The sequence below is a fragment of the Triturus cristatus genome, chromosome 3_2 (genome assembly GCF_964204655.1).
Source record: "Triturus cristatus chromosome 3_2, aTriCri1.1, whole genome shotgun sequence".
NCBI lineage: Eukaryota > Metazoa > Chordata > Amphibia > Caudata > Salamandridae > Triturus > Triturus cristatus.
The window spans coordinates 422,269,338-422,293,708 of NC_140584.1; the positions used below are offsets into that span (position 1 = coordinate 422,269,338).

At 42.9% G+C, this 24,371-nt stretch overlaps 1 protein-coding gene across 4 annotated transcripts; it reads right to left on the bottom strand.

Annotated features, from left to right (window-relative positions):
* Window positions 1-2,249: 2,249 nt before the first annotated feature.
* Window positions 2,250-24,143, bottom strand: LOC146857478 (gap junction alpha-4 protein-like). 4 transcript variants are annotated; one of them, XM_085648016.1, is made up of 2 exons: window positions 24,097-24,143; window positions 2,250-4,999 (listed from the first exon to the last, which is right to left on the bottom strand). In XM_085648016.1, the coding sequence occupies exon 2, from the start codon at window positions 4,979-4,981 to the stop codon at window positions 3,653-3,655; it is 1,329 nt and encodes a 442-aa protein (XP_085504142.1). In that variant the 5' UTR covers window positions 4,982-4,999; window positions 24,097-24,143; the 3' UTR covers window positions 2,250-3,652. The 4 variants fall into 4 exon arrangements, with proteins under 4 accessions (XP_085504142.1, XP_085504141.1, XP_085504140.1 ...); XM_085648015.1 differs by having other exon boundaries at window positions 24,066-24,135; XM_085648014.1 differs by lacking the exon at window positions 24,097-24,143 and adding an exon at window positions 16,355-16,721.
* Window positions 24,144-24,371: the final 228 nt, after the last annotated feature.

The following is a 24,371-nucleotide window of genomic DNA, read 5'->3' on the forward strand; positions in this document are numbered from 1 at the left end:
TATATATATATACATATATACATATATATTACCTACTGGCGGTTGCCAATAGGTAGTTATAGTTAGGACCTATTTTCCATAGGAAATCCGCAACATTCTATTCCCAATAAGTCTGGCGGCGGTTGACGAATCTTCGTGAAATTTTCCAAACTTTTGGCCAGCTCCGGTCCGCTCCTATCCTGAAAGGTTCGTGGTGATTCGTCAAGCGGGGGCTGAGAAAAAAGGGGGGTCCCAAAACGCGTTTTTCCCATGCAATTTCCCAGAGGACCTGTTGACGTAGCTACTGCCTGAACTGCTGAACAGAATTACACCAAATTTGGCAAAGAGGTAGTCCTCAGTTCAGACTCGTGCCTTTTGCATAAATGGTGTAAATCCATTCAGTAGTTCCTGAGAAAATTAGAGTAAAAAAGATAGATATATCTATGGCTTCGGAGGATCCGCGCACCCTTAGCGCACCCTAAGCACACCCTCCCCGAACCGAGCGCGCACCCTCCCGATCACGCGCTGAATGCTAATTGGCTGTCAAGTGTCTGTCTACATTCGAAACCAGGAACTGTTGGCAGCCATTTTGGGCCTCGGTAGAAGCGAGGCTGAAGAAGTAAGGGGAATAAGTGTTTAAAACATATAAAGGGGGCAGGGTAGAAATACTCTTACCCTCTAGTGTTGCTTAGGGGATCCCAGAAGGACCCCCTGGGGCCCCCTTCTTTTTTTTTAAACGGCGAAATGCGTGCAGGGTGCGCGGTTCCTAGTGCATTGGGTGCGTGGATCCCGAAAAAATGGAAAAAAATAAATAAAAAATTACGCTTTGAAAATATAGTTTAAAAAATATTTAAAAAAATATAAAACTATATTTTAAAACATTAACAAATTTTTTTTAAATGGCGAAATGCGCGCAGGGTGCGCGGTTCCTAGCGCGTTGGGTGCGCGGATCCCCAAAAAATGGGGAAAAAAAGAAAAAATAACGTTTTGAAAATATAGTTTAAAAAATATTTTAAAAAATATAAAACTATATTTTAAAACATTAACAATTTTTTTTAAACCCAATAAAACCAAATATTTTGTAATTTTTAAAAGACTTAATTGAAAAAATAAGTTACAAAAAAAGGTGATAAAAAAGTATTTTCAAAAAACATAATTAAAGGAATTGACACACTGAAATTGAAAAATTTAGAAATTCAATGAAAATCATTAAACATCATAAGCAAGCTCTAGTTGAATCCTGTTAGGACTATGGAAATGCCTACCAAGTAGGAAATCCACTTACACTGTTCAAATGGCTTCACTCAGTTCAAAAGTCTGTGGTGCATCTGATAATCAATACATCTCGCTGCCATCACATCACTCCACTTCTTAATTGGTTCTAATGGTTACCTATTAAGAAAAGAATTCCTTTCAAGGCAAAATAAATCATTCATAGGGTACTCCATGGCACAGCTCCTCAGCTTGTTTCCTCTAAATGCAACATATAGAATTCGGCTAGGCCCCTTCAATCTTGTTATTCCTTTGAGCTCAATATCCCAAAAACTCAGACCAAAACATTTGGCCATAGAGCTTAGTGGCTGCGGACACAGAATGGAACAAGCTCGTTAGCGACCTTCAGTGTTCCTCAGTCCTGGTGCCTTTTCAAAAGCTTTTAAAAATCTATGGTCTGATTATCACTGGGGCAGAGAGGGCACCCTGTTGCAAACATTACGGAGTACCCTGTCCACCATAATCTCGGTTTACTTGCCTCATTTAGAGATGGATGAACCATAAGCTTTCTGCTAACAAAGCCCAGTTGTCTCAGTTGATGGATCAAGATACAGAAATGAAAATGGACCCGCAGTCATCTCTAAATTTGGCAGACAGTAGTCCATCACCGTGAGGAAGGTACTGCCCTAGACCAGCCTGACGAATGGAGTACCATGTGCCAACCTCTATATCATGCCCAAATGTTGCCGTTTTAAAGATTTCTTATGTTGATGTACTGCACCCTTTTCCCTCAGGGCCAAGAAGCTTCAGAGTACATGCGCTTAAGAGACATCAAATACAAATACTGTTTCATAGTCAACAATGAAGACCTCGATCATATCTCATTAAGTAAACATTGTCATAGATGTCCCTATGTCCAAATTTCTCTCCTACCATAGCATAATGTTATCCTTCTGGAGAAAGGGCAGTTTTCTATCAATAACTCCTAAGCAAAACTGCTTAAACTGTAAAGATAATAACACAGGCTCTTCTGAAAAAATAAATCCAATATTAACTTTAATAGCTATTTATTAGCAAATTATGGTTTTTAAAAGTTTACAAAGATACATTATTTCTAAACATATAACCTTTTTAAAACATTGGATTTTTTGCATTTCAACAAATATGGCTATGTGTTTCCGAAATTATAAATATTGTATAGGACATTTTTAACAATAAACTCCAGTTTTTCCAAATTCTGTTAAACCTTTACATGTTATCACTTTAAAGATTTTTTTAAGGGGGAGTTGTGACAAGTGGTTGCTTATTCCCACCACTTCAGCCTTTTCATCTCGAGACTGGGTTCCACATTGTTTTATTCGTGATTATTCTTATAGAACAGAAATAAAATAAGAACTTTCAAACTCGCTAATATCAACACATAAATCTAAATTGGTGGTGGAAATTTCCCATGCATGGTTTGGTCTACCATATACTTTATCATCAGTGATGAATTTATTTCGGTGGTTGCAGGTAGTGGGAACTGGCACTCAGTTTTAGAAACCAGGAGTTTTCATCATTGGACTTTGACCCAGAGCATGACGGAGATAGGTAAAAGAAAAGAGAAAGAAACTAAAACAGTGACAATGGGAGAAAGTAGTGATGAAAATAAAGTCAAAAAATGAGATAAAGAAGCAGTAAGTGCAGGGTGTTGGAAGAAAGTGGCCTGATGGGGAATCAAGACTGGGAAGCTTTGGTATTCTTCAAACATGGTATAAGGCAGCACCAGTGGCAGGCTAAGAAAAACTTTGGGCCCCTGCACTAATGTTATTTGCATATTTGCCATTTCATCTTGTCCATGTTTGTTAAATATCTTTTACATTTTATCACACTTTCGAGGGAGGCGGTACCCTCTTTCTAGGTTCATGATCACTACATCTGAGGATTAGTGATTCCGAGTTAGATATGATTCCCCGAAGTTTGTGAGACTCACCTGTCATTTTCCAGTATTCGTCATCCTTGGGTGCTTAAAACTTGTCCCGTTGGCGTTTCCTCTGAGTACTGAGTGTAAGGCCTTAGGAACACCATGAGCAGTGCCTCAGAGTATAACTCCGCATTAAAACACTCCTGACTCCTTTCTGGATCGATTGAGATAAGCACAACAGCGAAAGACCAGGTTGCTGTCCTGTATGATAACCCATGACCACACCATCATGTAACATCACCAGCACAATCCTAAACCAATCAAAATGATTATAAACAACCCAACATCAAAGTCACCATGAGGTCACTCTTTCAGAAGACAGTTTTGCTTTTGTGGTTGCAGGGCGATAAATTGGATTTTTTTGACCGACGGGTGTTTGAGGAAAGTCTTTATTATTTCTCTGATAAATCCTGTGAATAGGTCTTGATAGGTTTCTCCCACAGTCCTTTCCTGAGCTCAGTTTTCACAGAGTCACCAATGCCTGCTTTCCTGCTTCTATTAAACATACTGTTGCTTGGAGGCCGAGCTGCTTGATCTATGAGCCCCTGAACAATGTCCAGGAATTGAGGCTGCAGACAAAACATTCTGATATAAGGGGTCCCCTTCAGGCTTTGGCCCACCAGGAGAGGTCTGGACCTGCTCCGTGTTACGGTTAACCTTGTTTTGTTCTCTTGAAATGGTGTGGTTGCCCAGGTGGGCAGGATGGACATTACTCACAGGGTTCAGAGAGGTATCTTCAGTCACTGGGTATTGAAGACAAACTTCACTCAATGGATAAACATTGTGGGTAGCCTCAATTGTGGCGTACCCAAGATTGTTCTCACTTTTATAGTATAGAGAATGACCTGCACACATTGAGTATTGAGGATGTTTATTACTCATTGGGTAAGGCTTTTGGTCATCACTCATTGAGTAAGGTGGCTGGTTTTCACTTGGTGGGTATGGATATTGATCCTCATTAACTAGGTAGGAAAGATGGTTCTCACACATGGGCACATAGAGGAATGGTTTCTCGGGGAATGGTGCTGTAGGGACCGAAGTCATGTTCTGTTGGCTCTGCTCTACGTCTCTTAGTGATGGCATTGAAGGGAACGTTGGACTCTTCTTCAGACTGCGGAGTACACTCTTGCAGATAAGGTGAATTAGCTCTAGGATGCTGAGTAAGAGGGACACCAGAGATACTGCCACCATGAAGATGATGAAGATTGTCTTCTCTGTGGGGCGGGAGATGAAGCAATCCACAACCTGAGGACATGGATCCCTCTCACAAACATATACCGGATGCATGACAAACCCATACAGATACCACTGGCCTAGCAGAAACCCAGCTTCGAAGATGCTTTTGAAGATGACACTGGCAACGTATGTGAACATCAAGGCCCCCTGAATCTTCACCCTGCCGTCATCATGAACCAATATCTTGGCACGCTTCTTCTCAATGTCTGCCAATGCTTGGCTATATTGGACATTGCTCCCCATTAATGTTCTGAGATCCAACTCCTTCTGCCTTAGTTTCTCTTCTCTCCTCGACAGGTAGATAACGTGAGCAAGGTACACAAGTGTTGGGGTGCTGATGAAGAGGAACTGCAACACCCAGTAGCGAATGTGTGAAATGGGAAATGCCTTGTCATAGCAGACGTTAGCGCACCCTGGCTGCCTAGTGTTACAGATGAAGTCTGACTGCTCGTCACCCCAGACGGACTCCCCAGCCAGACCCAGGATCAGAATCCGGAAAACAAACAGTACCATGAGCCAAATCTTGCCGACAGCAGTGGAGTGCTCCTGCACTTGGTCCAGAAACTTTTCCAGGAAACCCCAGTCACCCATCCTGGCTGGATGCTTTATCTGAAAAGGAGAAAAAAGAAAACAGATGAGCTGGATATCTTTTTTCATACATAAACTGATCTGAACAGACCTTATGCTGGATTCAGGCCAAGCTAGGATAATTTTGAATGTTCTTCAATGTGAGTATCAGAAGATCAGCATCTTTTAACCAGAAGAGGCCCGTGAAAAGGTGACTGTGAAACTGCAAAATTTGAGACTCACAACTTCAAATATGTTTTATAAATTTACAAGCTTCACAAATTACCAATCTTGCGATGTTTAAAAGAACACGTCATTGGTCCTTCATGGTAGGAGGAGCATTCCCACTTCTGCTTGCCTGCTAGCCCAAGTCTGAGCTCCCTTTCCCTTCCAAGCAATGGCTCCTCCTTTTAAGACCTTCCCAGTAAGGCCCTGCTGCCCAGAGCCTAAGCCACTTGCACCACCCCTTCCCCAGAGTCCCCTACCCCTAGAAATGCTGGTTTCCAGTCACAAGTCTCCCAGTTTTTGGCCATTTTTAAATTTGCTTGCCTCATATCAGTGCACAGCTCCCAGCCCTGTGGCTGTTGCATCTGTGAGGCTCTCTGACTGGTGTTGGTGGGCCATCAACAGGGTTTACAATAATCTACTGCCAGAGGAGGAGGGATTGATATTGGTGGAGCAGGTAAAGCAAAATGTTGTCTCTATTTTGCATGAAAATATTAATTACGTAATCATTCTAAATATTAACTCGTACTAATTGTGTGAAGTGTTATAATTAACCAACTCTTGCACCTTAATAAACATAAGATACACGGGGGACTAAAATGCTAAATTGCATGGCAAATAATTCAATGATTAACTATGGTACGCAAACTAACTGTAGGATGTGTTGAAATAGAGAATTGCATGATTTATGTTGCTTTTGGGATGGTTTGTGCTTCCAGTGTTGCAGAATGTTGAGTATTATTGCTTTAAATGTTGCTACAGGCTAGGGAAATACTAATATGTATTGGGATTAGTGTGGGTTTAGCATTAGAATCTTAATTTCCATATATTAATTACTGTTATGTTTGTTTTTGCTTAAGTTGGCATTCGGGCCTACTAGGCCGCAGTACGTAAAATGGAGTTTGGATGTGGCCACCGTCATGTGAGCGCGATGTCTACTGCGCAGACTCGGATGGCTCTGAAGATCTCCAGGCGACCTCCGAAGAAAGACGTGATGTTCCTTGTCAAGGATAGGAACGTGGAGGACTGCCAAAATCCAAACTAGTGTGAATGACTGAGAGGACAATAGTGACCTATACAAGAAGGTTTACATGCTGTTACTTCGGAACTTTCGCCTGTAAAACTGCAAAAAAAGAATATAATTAGGGATATGTCGTGCCCGGTCTCATGGGAAACAGGCAAACCTGGGAATATTGAAAAGTATTGCAAAATTCAGAGGATTTAGCCTATCAGAACACTTCTACTCCTAAATTGTTGCACATTGTCCTAAAAGTAAGGAGAAAAAGGGTATATAAGGGGGGAACGTAAATGAGGAAAAAAAGTCCGTATCATTTTCCGTTGGTGACTGTTGGTGTGGAGGATCGATTTGCTGATACGATCGCCTGGTTCTTGGCTAAATTGTGGGGACTGCGTCTTGCATAGGGAGATTTCCTGGTCTTACCTGGGTTTCTCTTTGATTAAAAGGGACAATTACATCTGAAGGGATTTGGATTTATGCCGTGGGTTGACGGGTTCTTCTGGAAATGGTCGCTAACATTCAAATTTAGGTAAATATGAATGTTCTGTAGATTGTGTTCGAGTTCAAAGATTAAAATCGCTGTTAAAATTCTGATATGAGCTGTAATTATGAATATGCTAACAGAGTGAATTATTAGATAAACTACACATTGATTAATCGACCAAGTGGTGGAGTGCTTTGATGTTAAAGTTAGGATTCCATAGGTACGGATGTATGTAATGTATATAGTGTAAGGAATTTTCTCCCGATAGGTAACAAGGTGCTGCCCCACATGTCCAGCGCTTCTTTTCCTCCTGTGTGCAGTGTGAGTGTTGGTGTTATGAGCCCCACCAATGAATGCGTGTATGAATGAGTAAGTGTGATGACAGGTCTGTGACCCAGGGAGGATATGTAAATTTGCCCTTTTCCGCTGGAGCAATCGCCATGTCAATTATGTTATGAAGTCCTGTTCAAAGGGATTTCTAATTACAATAAATGCAAATAACAACATCAGAAGGTAAATATGTACAGTTTGCAACTTTACTGCAGGAGCTGTACCATCTGTGTCTGTCATTCGCTCCGCAAAAATTGCTGTGTACCACCTTATTTGCGACGTACAGCATTTCTGGGCAAAGAGTTTTCCAAATATAACAAATGCATCACAAAATGCAATTGGTTAGTCGAAGTTTCAACACTGTGGAATACACCACTGATTATCCCCAACAGAGCAGGTCTGAGATGGTTAGGGTGACAATTCAATTATAAAGGTTATAGGCCTTGTTGTTTATAGGCAAATGTTACAGTAAATGCAGTGGTCCTCACATATTGATGGTAAAAAGCTTATGTAAAAGGAAATAGGCATTTAATGTTAGATTGATTTTACTCTGTATTAATGCCTACAGATATATTTTGTTACATGGAATCTCACAGATTACTGCAATAGGCAAAGGTTTGTTGCTGGTTATCCCATCTGTCAAACCGTGGGTATAGAAGATTTGCACTGTCAGAATTCAGGTTAGGCCCTCTTAGAAAAGATAACATTTTGCTTTGCCAACTGTAATTTTGTATAATATGTAATTTTATGACTGTATGCCTGATGGTTGCCTTGTGGGAAAGCTTAAACTCAGTGCAGGAGACCTTGGTGGTTATGATGACAAGCCAATGATAACAGCTAGAGGCCTGATTGGTTCACTAGGAAAACAAAATTCTGGTGCCACTGGTCTGATCTGTTTATTGTGAGATGTTATGATAAATGTAGTAGGCCTGACATATCAACTGTTAAAAGCATATGATAAAGTCAATAGATCTTTAAGAGTTGAGTATTATTTCTCTCTATTAAAGCCAACATATAGGCATTTTGTTACATGGAATGTCACAGATTACCTTTATGGGGAAGGACTTTGGTTTTGCTTACTGCCTCACTAACCCTAATAGTAGAAGATATATCAAAATAGACATTTAAATGACATGTTACATGCTCTTACAGTATACAGCAAAAGGGTTGTTTTTACCTGAGCTATGACTGTAAAGAGGTACGATGATGAAGTGACAGCACTTACTATGTTGAAGTGGCATTGTTGCACATTCTCTATGATAAGTTTTCCCTCATTTGTTTTTTAGTGCTTTCAGTGCTCAAGGGAGGTTTAATTGGGTGTCCAGCACTGGTTGGTTAATGCTATGCAAAATGAGTACATAGGGGGCTTATTCATGGTTCTGGAGTATGAGAATGTTGATGAATTCCAGTGTGTCTTGCATGGACTATCAAACACATTTGTAAGGTATCCTGAGACTACGCCTAGGATCTCACATCAAAAAGGATGCTCATATGACCTGAGCCCCACCGATATATCGCTGAACCTGGTATGTGTCTTCCTGGTACCGACATACGTGCCCAGTGTAGGAGCCTTGCAGTTTCTCCTAGTGTGTTGAGCTGTCTGTGTGTTCCAGTGTCTGTCTCTCCCATTGTGAGTCTTTGAACCTGTGTCTCTTTGGTCTACGGTCCAGTGTCTGTATCTCTATACTCCAGTGCCTTCTTTTGTCTCTCTCTGTCACACTTTGCCTTTTTCTCCCTGATTCAGTTTCTCCCTCTGGCTCAATCTGTGTCCACATCTCGCTCACCCAGTGTTTCACTGTGTCTCCCTCTATCTGTTTTTGCCTGGCCTAGAGTCGCCCTTTGTCTCCCTGTGCCCCGCTCTCCCTGGCCCAGTGTCTTCCAGTGTCTCACTTAATCTGGTCTACCTAGCCAATTGTCTCCGTGTAACTTCCTCTCTCCCTGTGGTTGTGGCTCCCTTAGTCAGTGTCCTTGACTCTTTCCCTTTAAATGTGTCTCCCATGTCTTATCTTCCTGTCCCAGTTTCTCTCAGCATCTCGTTGTGTCCGCCTCACCCAGGCCCAGTCTCAGTGTCTCTGGCACAGTGCTCTTGCCGTGTCTCCTCTGTCTCCTTGTCTGAACCTTCACTGCGCCTGGCTGCATCATGCAGGGCCGGTTTTAGCGCTGGTGCCCGGTGCAACAATCCTTTTTGGCGTCCCAAGCACCATGAATGCCATCTAGGATTCTCTCACTTCCAACTGGCAAAAGTGCACCTCAACTCTCCAATCATAAGTTATTACTAAACACAGCGCCTCCCTGAGGTCAGCCCCCCTCCGCAGGTCAGTGCCCAGTGCAGCTGCACCAGTTGCACTGCCCTAAATCCAGCCCTAGCCTCCTAATCTGAGCTAGGTATTGTGCAGGAGCCATCACAGGAGGCAGTTTTCAGGACTGACACAGGATCAGAGCATGGTTGCTATAGAAATGATTGCAGCTGCCCATTTACCTATTGACTTAAGTTGAAGACTATGAAAATAATACTGAATATTGACACCTCGAACGACGTCAGCAGGACACTATTAAACGGTACCTCCAGGGTCAGCATTGTAAGGGGATCAGTTGGTACATTCTTTAGGGAGCATAGAGTGCTACAAGATGCCATGCATTTGGCACTGAGGGGGTGGCGTTTGCCTGTGTAGGAGTGGGCATACCTACAGTAGAGGGGAGGATGCAGCAGGAGGTTTGGGACGGAGCCAACTACAGCTGGCACAATAGGGTGGTCTCCAAACTCTTGGTTATCATTATTGGCAAAAATGAGTCCCCCTTTCCAGTGGGGATGGGGCTTTCCCTTGGCAGTAGATTAACCCATCATATGCCAGCCAACTTCCTTTCACTGCCTTTGGACCGACGCTCACCTCTCCCAAGCCTCTGTGAAGGGTGTCCGGATCATGCCTGGTTTGGGAAACCTACAGGTTCTAATTCTTACACTAATGTTGTACTGTATTGTACTGTAGGGAAACATTTATATAGTGCTTACTTGCCTTATTTGCTCCCACACACAGATTCCTACCTGATTTATTCCCATAAGTTCAGTTCTTTGAATATCTCCCATCTCTGTCCTCAGGAGAGGTCAAGCTGCAGAGACAACTCTTGAACAATCCACGCAGCTGCAGAGACAACTCATGGACAATCCACGCAGCTGCAGAGACAACTCTTGGACAATCCACGCAGCTGCAGAGACAACTCATGGACAATCCACGCACTGTGCTTGATCCTGAATCACTAGAGGTTGCAAGTGTGCACCGTTTCTCTTCAGACTCAGCATTGATCTGGTCCTTCAAGAAATGAGGGGCCTTTAGGCGCTATTACTACCCGGCACTATATGATCCAGACTTGATCATACTCATATTATCGGCCTGAGGTGGTGTGTAGCGCTCTAGGCCAGTATGCCACACTCCACGGCACTGACTTATGTGGCCACAGCTACGTACCTGCTTGGTCTAGTTGAGAGGCGGTGTTTTTTAAAGCATCTGTTTTGATTGCCCTCAGGGCTACCACACTGCCAGTGGATCTTGAGGTGATGGACAATGGACATCAATTGGAAAATGAAGATCTGTTTTCTCTTGGGTTTGCCTGTGGGAGACACCGAAAGTACATGATCATCGGGAGGTTCTGAGGGTAGTCAGCAGCTAGATGGCATCCCTAGCTGGTCTGGGCCAGGTATACTCGTATTCTGTGTGCTAATCTAGATACGCATGAACTTTGGACGTCTCCTAAAATCGCCATCGGGCTCACTCAGGGGATCAAATGTGCATATAAAAACTGGATTTTTGGATCATCAGCTGCAAACTCTTTGAACAAGAGATTAGTAAGGCAATTTCTAACCCAAATAACTACCATTGTCTCGGCTAAATCGAACATAGACCAGCTAAAGTTCTGAACCTTAAATTTAGGTTTGGAATTTTACCCTTCAATAATTTCACACATTATTGGGGTATGGTTTAAACAGCATCTTGATGATCCATTTTCTAAGATTAAGTAATGTGGGGTAGTTTTAATGCAGGATACTTGTTTATATGTGCAGTTAAGGATTGCAATGAAAGGCACTACCCTCCAGAGCCAGTCTCTGTGGCGACTTATATTAACATATTAACATACTTTCACATTACAGGAGTAGTCGGCCTTTAACACATTGTGAACAAGCCTCGGCATGTACTTGTAGCCTCTGGGCTTTGATGTGCATGCAGCATTCTAGAACATTCACAGATATGTGAGGAGTAAAGCCAAATGCTAATTTACTTCCGTAGCCTGCAAGGCTCCACTGTGTTTATAACTTCGATCCTTTGTTTATCAGTTTTCCTACACAAGCAGCCCAGTTAAACAGCCACAGACTTCAGTCTGGGTTGCCATAGTTAAAACAGTCTCTATGTCTGCCTCTCTCTCTTTTTAGACTGCATTTGTTTCCTATTTCAAAACTAATAACAAGTTTGCATATGTATATATGCAGCGTGAAGTCCAGTGATGCACAACAGCTTCAGTCACATTTCTGTATGTCAACGTTTTAATTATGACATCTCAGCCCTTCTCCAAAAATGTCTTCTCAGCTCTTTAGGTCTATGATAGACTTTTTACCCATTTAACATCGTTTTGTTATTACATTTGAAATGTGAATTTCTCATTAAAATCAAGGGAATATCTTTAATTTAATATGCTTAATTATTCAGCCCTCACATTGCTGTTAACAAACACTGGAGGAGTATATAAAAACACACACTCTCTTCTGTGTTTTTAATAATCTGAACGTTGGTCAGCTGTATTCTCAGAAATGGAGTGAACAGGAAGCAAAAGTGGGCCACAGAAATATCTAGGAACATATTTCCTGTTAGGCTGTGCTATCAAACTCTGCATATTGCTTTGCATTATTTTTTTAAATAATTTTCTCATATCTGTAACTTTGTAGTATGTGCTTTTCAGGGAGCGAAAAAGTTTCAAAAAACACTTTTTTGTTCCAACATAGTAGCTGTGAATCATTAGTTTTTCAGGATCAGCCACGTCAGTCTCAGTTAAGTATTACCCTGTAAATGCACGGGCAGTTATATGGAATCTGTGGTCAATCGGATATTTTTTAACGTGTTTTAATTCCGGTGCATGGCATTGCCTTTGATGCTTAAGAGTGACCTGCCAAGCCAACTCGGCAATGCAGCGTGCGCAAGGTAGATTGTTTTATTTATTTAATTACTTACCTTACTCCTGTCCATCGTATGTCGGACTCTACTACCCCACCCACTCTGCCTCTCCCCCGCCGCACCGCCTCTCAGCACTCCCTCGCCGAGCCGCCACTGCCCACTTCTTTTGTCTCTGACTGACTTTTCTTAGTGGCATTGGATGATGGTGTTAGCCTTGCCCTGCAGGATTGGTGTGGTCCATTCACATACATTTTATTAACCAAAAACACAAATGCACTCCACACCATGCAGTTTCACCCAGCACAATTCCACAACTAACAATTCCAAATCCAACCTACATAATTTCACTCCACACCACATACATCCACTAGACTCCTAACCAAAACACATGTGTAAAAGATATTGTCAATTACAACGCCAATAGCTCTAACTCTTTCAAATACAAGACCTATTGCATTGCTAATGCTTGTTATTAGTAAGTATTACTATTGTTGATACATCTAGTGTTTTCCACTCTTGTGTAAATGGTGTGACATGATATATAAGGAAAAAACAAGGGAGGTACCCTTACAATCCAATCAGGGACAAGGGAAGCATACGTAAGAAACAAGTAGGTCCCTAAATGCAATGATGATAGATCGTAAACTTTTAACAAGTGCTAGTGCTCAGCAAGGTACAAATATGAAAAAACATGAAAAAAACATAACAGTTATTTAATATCGGAATGTCAACACAATTATTAAAAACCAAAAAAAATCCATATATTGGCATTAAATATTTATTAAGCACAGTATCACATAAAAACATTTCATTAAAAAGTACATCAATGTAAGAAAAGAGTTGTCGATGCCGCGTTTCAGTGAATACGTAATAAACACCTTCTTCAGGACAGTTTTCTAACCACAGTATAGATGATGCCAGGATTCAATTTTGCTAACACATCTGGCGAATTAAAATCTTGTAGAGAGAGGGGAATGACATCCTCCACCTCCGTTAAAAACCTTATAGGTCAAGGTATTCACAGTGCAGGTTTGTATATTGATGCCACCGTTGTTTTTATAATGTTGAGATACCGAAGGGACCGGAAATCTTCAACACCCACCGATGTGTGGTGATTGGAGTGCTAACATTTTTGGCTGATGTGCCACGATAATTAGTGATGTGACGGATGAATTAATACACGTCCGTTCAAAGCAGGCCTCCAGGTTACCACCTGCTCGGGTTAACTCGGCCTTTCCTGCATTCAATATACAGCTTCCGGGTCAGGATACTTTCTAGTGTTTTCCGCTCTTGTGTCAATGGTGTAACATGATATATAAAAGCTAAAAGGAGCAACAAGTGAATTCACGGAAGGGATTAGTCACTTCCGATCCCCCCTTGTCCAGTATCCAGTCCCGCGGCGGGAGAGGAGACAGGCCTGGCTCCAGGAATTTTTTGTTGGGTGGTCCAAGGGTGCATTTGGGTGGGCCACTGCGGGCCCAATTTGTCTTCTTCTAGCCTAAAAGCCCTAGATTACATTATATTTACTTGCAAACAGTCACCATGGTACAACGGATCAATTCTGTGTGCATACAGAGCATGTGGAGAGTTATTTGAAAGTAAGAGTGATGTCTGGATGTAAGTGCAAACCCTCAAATTCCAGCAGTCCAGGTTTCAACAAAAGTACTTCCAGGCCCGATTATCCACTTTTCGACCATTCCTCTCCAGTGCACCTTATCTCACAGCTGACCTTCGGGCCCCAGCCCCACATCAGCCACCATCCAGCTCTACTTTCATTATTCCCGTAAAAAACATTAGTAAAATCACCTTCAAACTTAAAACATTGAATATAGCAGTAAATATAATTAGCACACACTTTAAAATATGTTCCACAGTTGCCCTAATGACCTGATTGCTAATTAAATAAAAAACAGAAAGGCCATGACAGGGCCGGTTTTATCACTAGTGCGAAAGCCTTTTTTGGCGCCTCACCAATGAACTTTTTCTCTGCAGATACCATTACTACCACACTCCAACAGTGCCATTCATGCCTCTGTAGCCTCCTCTCATATAAATTTCATTTGTTGTATAGCGCTACTCATATCAGTGTGGGTGTCACAGTACTTTACATCACCCACACATTATACAGAGACAAAAAATCAGAAAAGTATGTAATTCCGTCTATAAGGAATGTCACATGAGCCAATGAGGATTACAAGGTGTAGGAATTACGTGTCATCCATACTGGTGGGCAGTATATTTTAAGAAGGTTTGGGCTGGGGAAGCACAAACTCAGGATTTAAAGCATACCCTAGTGGTTGGGGGTTGTCTTTACTAATAAAAATGTATATCGACCCAAACTCTTTTTAGCAACATTAAAATAATGAAAGACTGGGGAATTTCTAACTTTATAGTAACACAAAAAAAGTGAAGTTCTAACTATACCATTCATGTTTGTATGCAGCTCTTTGATGACAGTTCATAGGTCACTGTCCTATGTTAGGATTGTAACTTTTGAACTGCAAGTAATACAAGAATCTCTGTGACAAATGCAGTAACCCACTGAGCTTCCACATAAAATACAGCTTATCTGCATTTCAAAACTACCAACAGGCAAAAGACTGCTCTCCTGCAGGATCATTAATCACCAGTTCTCTGGACATGTTTTATTGTTGCCTTGCATCCATGGCCATGATAATGATGTGCCTTGCTGGGCCTGTGCAGATTTTAAAAATAAAAACAAACAGTAACACATTCTCTAACCTACTCCTTGTGTCACAGCCTGATCTGATAAGCCACTGAAGGAGTCATGAAAGGTGAATCAGAATAAACAAACTTCTTTTCTCAAATGCTGAACAGAAATGGAAATGTCCACGCAGCAGCACAGGACGGTAGGCAAAAGTTCTCGGTGTCAAATAAAGAATTTGTTTCCTTCGCCATACCCCTATTGTACTTGCACGTCACAGCCCACCCTTCTAAAAGGAGTTGAGTGATTGGGGAAGGCTGTGATAAAGAGCCCAGGCCCAATAACGCATCTCTCAGAATATGAAGAAAAACAAGGGGGCAGATTTATGTTTCCTGGCGCATCCCTGCAAATCAGCAGGGATGCGCCAGGAAAGATGCGTCACGGAAGTTTACCCTTGCGCCTCGATAGATGCGCCGCATTTACAATGCAGCGGATCGTGGCGCAAGGATAAACAGATGCGTGATGCATCTGATGGCGGAAGGTTGGCGCATTGCTGGAGTTGCGTCGCAAGCGCGACGCAGCTCCAGCTAGGCTCGGGGGTGCCCTATAATTACAATGCTGCCTCAATCCTTACGCCTGCTTCAAGCAGGCGCAGGGTTTTGACGCAGCATGGCCGGAAAAGTGACCGAGTGAAATCTTGTAGATTTCACTCAGCCACTTTTCAGAGGCGTTCCTGCTCCGGAACGCCCCCCCTGTGCAGGTACGCCCACATGTGGCGCAAGCTTTACAATGTGACGCATCTCCCTAGATTCGTCACGTTGTAAATGGGGCGCAACATGGCGCAGGGTTTACGCCGCTGCTGCGTCACAAAAGTGACGCAACGGCGGCGTAAAAGTGGCGCAAGTCCGATATAAATCTGCCCTAGTGTTCGGAGGAACGTTTTAAATTAAAATGCCAATTTTCTATTGGCCATCATATCCTCACTGCGATGGCCAAGGCTCACGTTTGGGTGGGCCAGGCTCATGTTTGGGTGGGCCTGGCCCACCCGGCCCACCCTCTAGAACCGGGCCTGAGAGGAGACCCCAGCGGTGGATTCTTAGGCCAGAGTGATCTCGGAGACTGACTTCAACGCTTACTTGTACATTGTGTGATCCTGGGCAAATCAAGTGATCTCCCTCTGCTGTCCTACAATTACCTTTTCTGCCACATTCGGGGGCGGTTACAAGCAGGCGAATCCGCAGTGTTCATAATCACGTAACAAAACGTATGTTTACAAAAGAACGTGACATGTGGGTTGACCGCGCCATCCCTGTCTTATGTAATCTTTAGTGTCCACAATGGACCCCAGGCAGTGTGATATACAATAGAAATAAATGAAAAATAAAATAAAATGATTCCTTTCTTCTTCTCATAGTAATGACCCGTTTACAGCGCATTGAAGTACTCCCGTTCGAACAAAGCAGTGTTCAAATGTTTTCTCATTCATCCCTTCGCTTCCACGCACTGCCCTACTCACCTAGCCGATTCCACGCGAGGCCCTTGTCGCTCCAGGCCCCCCGGGTTTCTCTCCACCCTGCAGCTAGGAGTATTTCAGGATCTCTGAACGACAGTGGTTGAGCTCGCGCGGTAGAGATGCCAAGCACAGTGTGCCCAGAAAAGCGTGAGAATGAGAACGTTTTTTCCATAGCTGTAAAAAAAGGAATCCATCGGACGCTAGGAACCAGTTATCAAAAAATAAACTGAGGGCACAGCCAAGAGGCGGAGCAGCTATTGAGACCGGGAGGAAGAAAGGCGGAGCCAAAGTGGACAAGAGAATACATAGAAATGCTAAAGTTGAGGGTCTGGAATGCTGTGCAAGGCGCGAGATGGAGAGCACTGAGAAGGGCTGGATGAAATGCGGAGCAGAGTTTGGATGATTGCAAAAAAGGTCAAACAGGGTTTGGGAATGAAGACGAACAAAGAAGCTATAGCAATACGGGAGGGCAGTGCGCTTAATTTGAGCCGGTATTGAAGGTGGGGAACACTGGCACTCATTTTTGGGAACTAGCACTTATTTTCCTTTCCAGACATTTCCCAAGACCAACAGAACGAAAAAACACTAAGGGGCAGATTTACAAGCCTCTTGCGCCACTTAAGCGTCATTTTTAACATGGAAAAAAATGACGCAAAAGTGGCGCAAGGGGCTTGTAAATCTGCCCCTAAATGGTAAAAGAAGAAGGAAGAAAACGACGTAAAAACCGTCGCAAAGGAGAACACAGGAACGGACAAGAGCGGAATAAAGGGTCTGGCTGGGACTGGCAGTGGTTTCAATGACCTGGGGTAAATTGAAATCTACCCAGCCTTTCTATTCGGCGCACTGACATTTATTAGCCCTAACCTCTGTGAGCAGAGCCTTGGGCAATTGCACTCAGTCTTTTACAAATCAAGCGGCGGGGGAGCGAGGCACGGAGGCTCTGAAATGAATACGATGACAGACGTGACTGCTTGTGCCAGTTAAATTTGGATGTTTTCCCTTGTTTGGTGGTGTATTTTCAATGTCCGGCCCTGTGGATGTTGTCATATGGTTGGTGCTGAATTTTTATATCCCATCTTACTTTTTTATTTCGTTTTTGTGAAAAGCAATATGTTATTTTTAGTGTTGTGGCATTTTTGGATTCATCAGCGGGCTGGAAGGCCATAGTCTGGCTTTTCTGGTGGAGTGTAAGGCGGGGTGGGGGGGGGAGTCGATTTCTAACACACAGCAGTCTAGCCAGTGGCTTTAGAAACAGTAGAAAGCGTGCTCCATGTAAGAATATCAACAATAGCACTGAGTGACTTGCAGGAGAAGACACTTGTGTTGTGTTGTGCTCCCAGGTTTAGGAAGGCCAGTGTTTCTGAAAGGCTGGTAGGGCGCAGGCAGTGTCAGTCGGAGACGAGGCAAAGCATGGCATGATGATGGCGAAATGTGCCTGTTGCTGCCATACCCTTCAGCCTTTGCGGGTGTGGACACACTGTACCCCAACATTTTACAGCTCAAAAGCGCGCCCAGGAGTTGGGTGGATCAGAGCTGGTGTTAACCTCAAATCATGAGGCAATGTGTCCCAGAGATAAGGTAAAAAACCTTATCTGCTGTACTGCCCTATACCAAAGTAAAATGGGCAGGAATGCACCGTATTTAAGCAATACAGTGCATTTCTGTCCTTTCTTCCTGGGCTGGCCCTGTGTTGCAGCCTAGCGCCAACGTAGGTACCCTCGCACCCTGGTTCAAGGATGCCTCAGTTGCAGGTAGGATTGTTTTTGTGCAGGGAGGGGACACCTTCCTGCACACAAAAAAACAATCCTACAAGGCGTTTTTCTCTTTTTGTGTGTACTGCAGACTGCAGTGATTTTTAGAAACGCAGAAGACTAAGTAAGCTGCTTTAGTACTCGCTGATGATCTCTCAGACAAGAACCAACTACAAACAAAGTTAGATCAGCCATTTCAAAGGGAAGATCTTTGATATCCGGTTTTGGCTTGGTACATAATTCTGTTACGTAAACACAGTCATTTTCATCATTGTTAGCAATTGGCAACAGAGTTGCAGGATTACTTACTGTAAGAAACTGGCTTATTAGTTGAGAAAGGTGGAAGCCCCACTCAAATAATAAACAAAATTCTTGTCAGGGTGAACCAAAAGTCACCTATTAAACTGTGCTTAACCTTCTGCTAGCTTGGCACAAATCAATCAGGCTTAACTTAGAGGCAATGTTCAAAGTATTTATGCAGTAATCAATCAAAAATAAAGTGAAAACACAACACAAGAAATTTCCCAAACCACTTTAGGGAAACGGAGTACAATGTAATAAATGAAATGACACCAAAACAAGGAAAATCCAACCAACAAAAGTGGAGATATACATTACAGTTTCAGGTGAAAATTGGCAAAAAGCACAAAGTGCCACTCACAGTTATCTGGTAGCACTGGACTATAAAGTCACAAGTTCCGCCTGTCTGCGATGGAGCGTGGGTCAGATACAAGGACTAGGTTCATCCAGCTGAAGAGTTACCTTTTAAAGTCTGCACGAAGAGTAACCCTTCATGGGAGTGGCAAGGAGTTTGTTGTCGGCGCAAGAAACAGGTCATGCATCGCATATGGTCACTGTTTTAGTATGATGAGTTAGGCATGGCTGGAAAATGGCATTGGTGGTCGATGTGAGTTGTCGGTGCAAAGTGCAGGTCTTGATGAAGCTTCACTTTGGTGTTTTTCCTGGAAAGTCATTTTTGGCGCGAAGAGCTAGTCCTGCTAAAGCTTCGCATTGGTGGTCATTTAGGATGGTCTTTCCGACTACTAAGAGGTCACTTCGGGGTTGCGAAGAGCCCAAAACATCTGTATCTTCACCTTGAGTTCCGAAAGAGTACACTCTGATGCCTGCCAATGGTCCGAGACCTGGGAGGCACCTCTTGGATCAGGACTCACTCACACAGAGGCCAGCAGCAGGGCTCAGGCAGGTCCAGTTGGTGCTGGCCAGCTAGGAGGTGCAGGGAGACCTGTAGAAGCTTGTTGTTTCCCTCCAGCTCTCACATGAGGTCAGCCAACTGACCCTTGAAATTACTTCTGCCGATCTTGGGTTCAAGACAAGCAGGTCCAATCTTCCCTTTGCAGACAGCAGGGCAGTCCTTTTCTTTAATATTCCACAGGTACAGGAGTTTTTAATGAGAGGTTTTGAAGGCCCCTCCTTTATTCCTAGTGATGGCCTGTGGAAGGGGAATGCCCACTTTGTCTAACCTTCTCCATTTTCTGGGTTTGGCTCCAAACTGTCTAGGTTAACAAAGGACTGGCAGGTCTAAGTGTGAGCTAGGTTTGTCAATGGTAGCACAGGTAGCCCTTAGAAGTCAGGGAGTGGGTGGGCAAGCCCTGGGGCTACCCTTTGAAGCTTAGGGAGGGCTGAGTACAACCCCCTGGACATCCCGCTCAGGAGTGTGACACCTTGCCTACACCCAAGGCCCCTTTGTCCCCATGTCTGGAGGCATACACAAAACACCACCGGAGAGCAATCTAAAAATGACATTTTCAGAATAGTAACTTAAAATGTGACTTCACTATTAAAGATCATTTTTAATTACAATTCATTTGAGTGGAAACAGCATTTCTCTATGTGGTACCAAATTGTCACTGATTAAATGTAATAATGTAAACCAGAGTTAGTCTATGAGGGAGATAGCCTTACAGCAGTAAAAAATGGCTTTTTGAGTTTTTCCTTGACAGGACATGTACATATGTCCAACTTTTTAAATGTCCTGCACCATGTCCTAGGAGCCTTCAAAGTCTACCTTAGGGGTTACTTATAATTATTAAAAAGGAAGGTTTAGGCCTGGCAAAAGGTTTATTTTCCAGGTTGGAATGGCAGTGTAAAACAGCACAACAGGCTGGAGTGGTAGGCCTGAGACAGGATTTACAGAGTTACTTTAGTGGGTGGCAAAAAGAGCGACGAAGCCCACTAGTAGCATTTTATTTACAGACACTAAGTACATGTAGTGCCATTTACTAGGGACGTATATGTACATTGAGTGTATCAATTTGTTGTAGGCCGAACTTACCATGTTCAAGGCAGAGAGCACATGGACTTTACTACAGGCTAACAGGGGAAAGGTGCAGAGTCCTAATGCAGACAAAAATACATTCAGTAAAAACAGGAGAGTGAAGGCAAAAAATCTGGGTGAATACCACGCCAAAGATTTTAGGCCTAACATGTCTTATTTGAAATGTTTTCAGCTGCCAGTATTGTTTGCTCATACTGTGTGAGGCAGTGTTTGTCAGCTGCTGAATTTGAGTATGAGTCAGCAAAATCTCAACTGAATGAGGGACAAACACAGTGAGTGTATGAACCACGACAATGCCTTCACTCTTCTCTTTTGAAGGACAAACAGCTGCAACCGCTTTCAGGCAACAAGGAAAAGCTGTGGTTAATCGATGTCTCGTAGCAGAGAAGTAGGCAACAGGCCGCATTACCTCACCATGCTTCTGAATTAGTAGTGCACACCCACTTCTTTCATGAAATAATTAAAATAACTCTTTCTCATAATCAAACATTCCGAGGGTGGGTGCACTTGCAAAAATTTTCTCTGAGTTCGTAGAAGGTCCTCATGCCATATAATAGTAGTGGATCCTTAATGTCACTGCAAGTTAGCATTACTAAAGCCTTTGGAAATCAGGGAAAAATGGAATCCAATGATGGCAGTAGCCAGCTATTTCCCAAAACATCCTCATTTCCTTTTGGGTAGTTGCAGGATTCATCTTCAGGATTGCAGAAACACATTCCTTGGAGACTTTCCTTGCCCCTTTCGCAATGTGATGACCAAGATAAATTACTTCTCTTTTACAGTGCTCCATTTTTGTGGGGGAAACATCGTGACCATTGTCAGCATGATGATACAGAATTAAAATTGTATACATTTTGCAGCCTTCTATTTTCTTTAATGCCACCCGAAATTCATTTGCGTACTGTGATAGCGCTGAGTTACAGGGTAGCTGCAAACTTTCCAAATATTTTTTTATAATCTGACCTAGGATTGAAGGATTTTCAGTATACCCTTTTGGAATTTGGCACCAAACAAGAACTTTATTTTGGACCAAAGTGCAAAAAGATATTGGCCTTTCTCATGTAGAGAAATGGAAAAGAATGCTTGGACAAGTCAATGACTGTGTACCATTCAGCATCCACAGGAATATAGGAAGAAAATTACACCAGGATTTGGTACTAGAGGACAGCATGGGACTACAATTTGGTCCTACATTATACTCAAATTTCCACTCAGCTTTTTAATGCCCATCACAAGAGAGTTGCAAGACTACCAAACACCTAATGTAGAATGTCCTCCTCAAACATATTTTGTAGGACAAGCTTTATTCCCTCCTCTGCTTCCCGTGAAATTTTATATTGTCAAATTCTGGAGAAAACTGTGTTAGGTTTGACTTGTATTATGATTATCTATTGTGTATTTTAAAATGGGTTTTGTTGACAGCTTGACTTAATTTTTATATATTCTGTATTACAAGTCTTTTTACATTTGTGTTTTGGTTTTTACAGTGTTTTATCATGTTTTTTTATCTTTTATGTCTATTTATTCAGCCAAATAAAGAACATGTTCTACTTCTACTTCTTCTTCTTTCTTCTTCTTCTAGTGAGAAAGCCTTCGGGATCTACTGACTAGGTAATAGTATCACCGTTGATCCAGCGGGTTACCAGCTAGAGATACTCACAAACTAACATACTCACCTAGGCCCATTAAACACGCATACACATGAGCTAGTAAAGTACCACTGGGTTTAATTTGTTGTACTAATACCAGTAAGATGAATTTAACTTATAATTTCTTAACAAAACTTTCTGAACGAATGTACTTTCCTCTGGTCAATGGACCTTTTAGTTAACTTTTGTAGATAAAAATTGACATAGAATAAAATCTTTAAATAATCACAGACTCAGGAGAGTTTTAAATGTTTATCGAGTTAAATTCATGTGAGCCAAGAACCCAAATACAATTCGTACACCGTTTCTCCAAGGAAGAAAATCAGATTTAAGTCAGAAAAATCGTTAGACAATGTTATTACGATGACAGTACCTGAATAGGGAGAAACAGAGAGAGCAATACAATGACATACTACACAGAATGATAGTTACCTAGGATGGTGTGGAAACCAACCCCTTGGCCAAGGAGCTGGAAAGGGTCCCCTGAGACAGATCAGGTGACAAAGGTTCAGAACAGGATTCAGGGACAGGAGAGATGACCTCTTCAAGATACGCCGCCTGCGTTGTACCCTTCTCTGACACTATCTTCCTCCTCGATTCTTCCACGATCTTCTTCTATTACGTGCCTCCTCGATTCTTCCGCGATGTTCTTCTAATTATTTTGGTTTAGGCTCGTAGGGGCAGATTTACAAGCCCCTTGCGCGACTTTTGCGCTGCAGTTGCGTCACTTTTTTGACGCAAGAAGCGGTGCAAACAATGCGGCCTATTTACAATGTGACGCATCTAGGGAGATGCATCACGTTGTAAAGCCCTGCGTCACATTATACCTGCGTCAGGTATAATGTATGCAGGGTGGGCGTTCCCACGCAGGCAGGCCTCGTAAAAGTAACTCAGTGAAATCTACAAGATTTCACTGCGCCACTTTTAGGACGCCATTGCGTCAAAACCTTACGCCTGCTTCAAGTAGGCTGTAGTATGCAGGTATTGTGTATTGCACCTCTCCTGATTCCCTACCTTGCTGCTCAGTTGTGTATTGCACCTCTCCTGATTCCCTACCTTGCTGTTCAGCCAGTGTGGATGTTCTTGGAATGTTGGTATGCGTGGTGAGATCATAGAATGCTGGTATGACTGTGTGTGGAGTGTCAGTTGAGAGGATGGGCTGAGCAGCAAGGGAGCTGCTCCTGGTGGGGCTCTGAATAGGAGATCTATCATACATCAATTGTTATCTTGTGATTCCTGATTTACCAACTCTTCAATAAACATACATGTAAATCAAACTGGTCATATCTCCATACTTCGAATATTACAATGGCGACGATTGGAACGAACCTGCATCTCAAGAAACCCCATGATATTTCAAGATGAAGAACATTAACCAAGAGAAAAGAGAAAAGAGATTTTAAAAAGCAACTCAAGTTTACTGGCACCCCGACTTGAGCCCCACCAGTGACCAACATCGGTCGCCCGCTGAAATGTGTCAGGACTCGTGACTCTTCCTGCAACCATCCCTCACCTGCAGTGTGCCAGTTTGCCAGTTCCTGGGTTGTCATTCACTCCCCGGTCAAGCCAAGGTCGGTGTGAGAGCTGTCTGAGGAGAATTCAGCACATTTCGAAAAACGGAGCTCTAGGAGAGTTCAAATGATACAGAGAGAACTGGCAGGCATTAAAACGATCTCAGCGTTTAGACAGGTCTGAGTTCTTTGTATTTGATTTGTTACCGGCAGGAGTGAATAGATGGATGCTGCCACCTACTGGATTTAAAAAGAACTTTAATTCGCCTGAAAAAGTATCCCCGTACTTCTTTTTACAAGTACTGTTTGATCGATTTGAGGAGTGAAACTGCCTATTTTAGTTGGCTGTGGTTCCCGGGTGAATAGTTTGTCTGCGTATGCTGTTTGGACACTTTTGAAGTTGTTTTGGCAGCGTTGTCCGTGAGTACTTTTGTCAGCTATGTTATTTTTATTCATCGCTGTGGAATACCCTATGGCTGTTAAACCGCCGCCTCAGTTTAAATTTACCTCGAGTTATGCTCCGTGCGCTCGAGCTCACCTGCGTCTCCTCGCGGGGCGTTTCTTCTTACATGATGTTCGGAGCTGCTCCTGGACGTCTATGGGCTCTGTCACACCGTGAGCCACCCGGGGCAGCGTCAAGAGGCGTGCCGCCATGTTGTATTTTCACCGGAGCTCTGCATTTTGGCTACGTTTTCTTCCAGTGCTGTTTTTGCCAACCACGATTGTTTTCCGTTTTGGAGGACAATAAAGTTTTTTCAGTGCAGCACTAGAACATTGTACTTTAGTTTTTTTTCAAAGTACTACTTGTTCGAA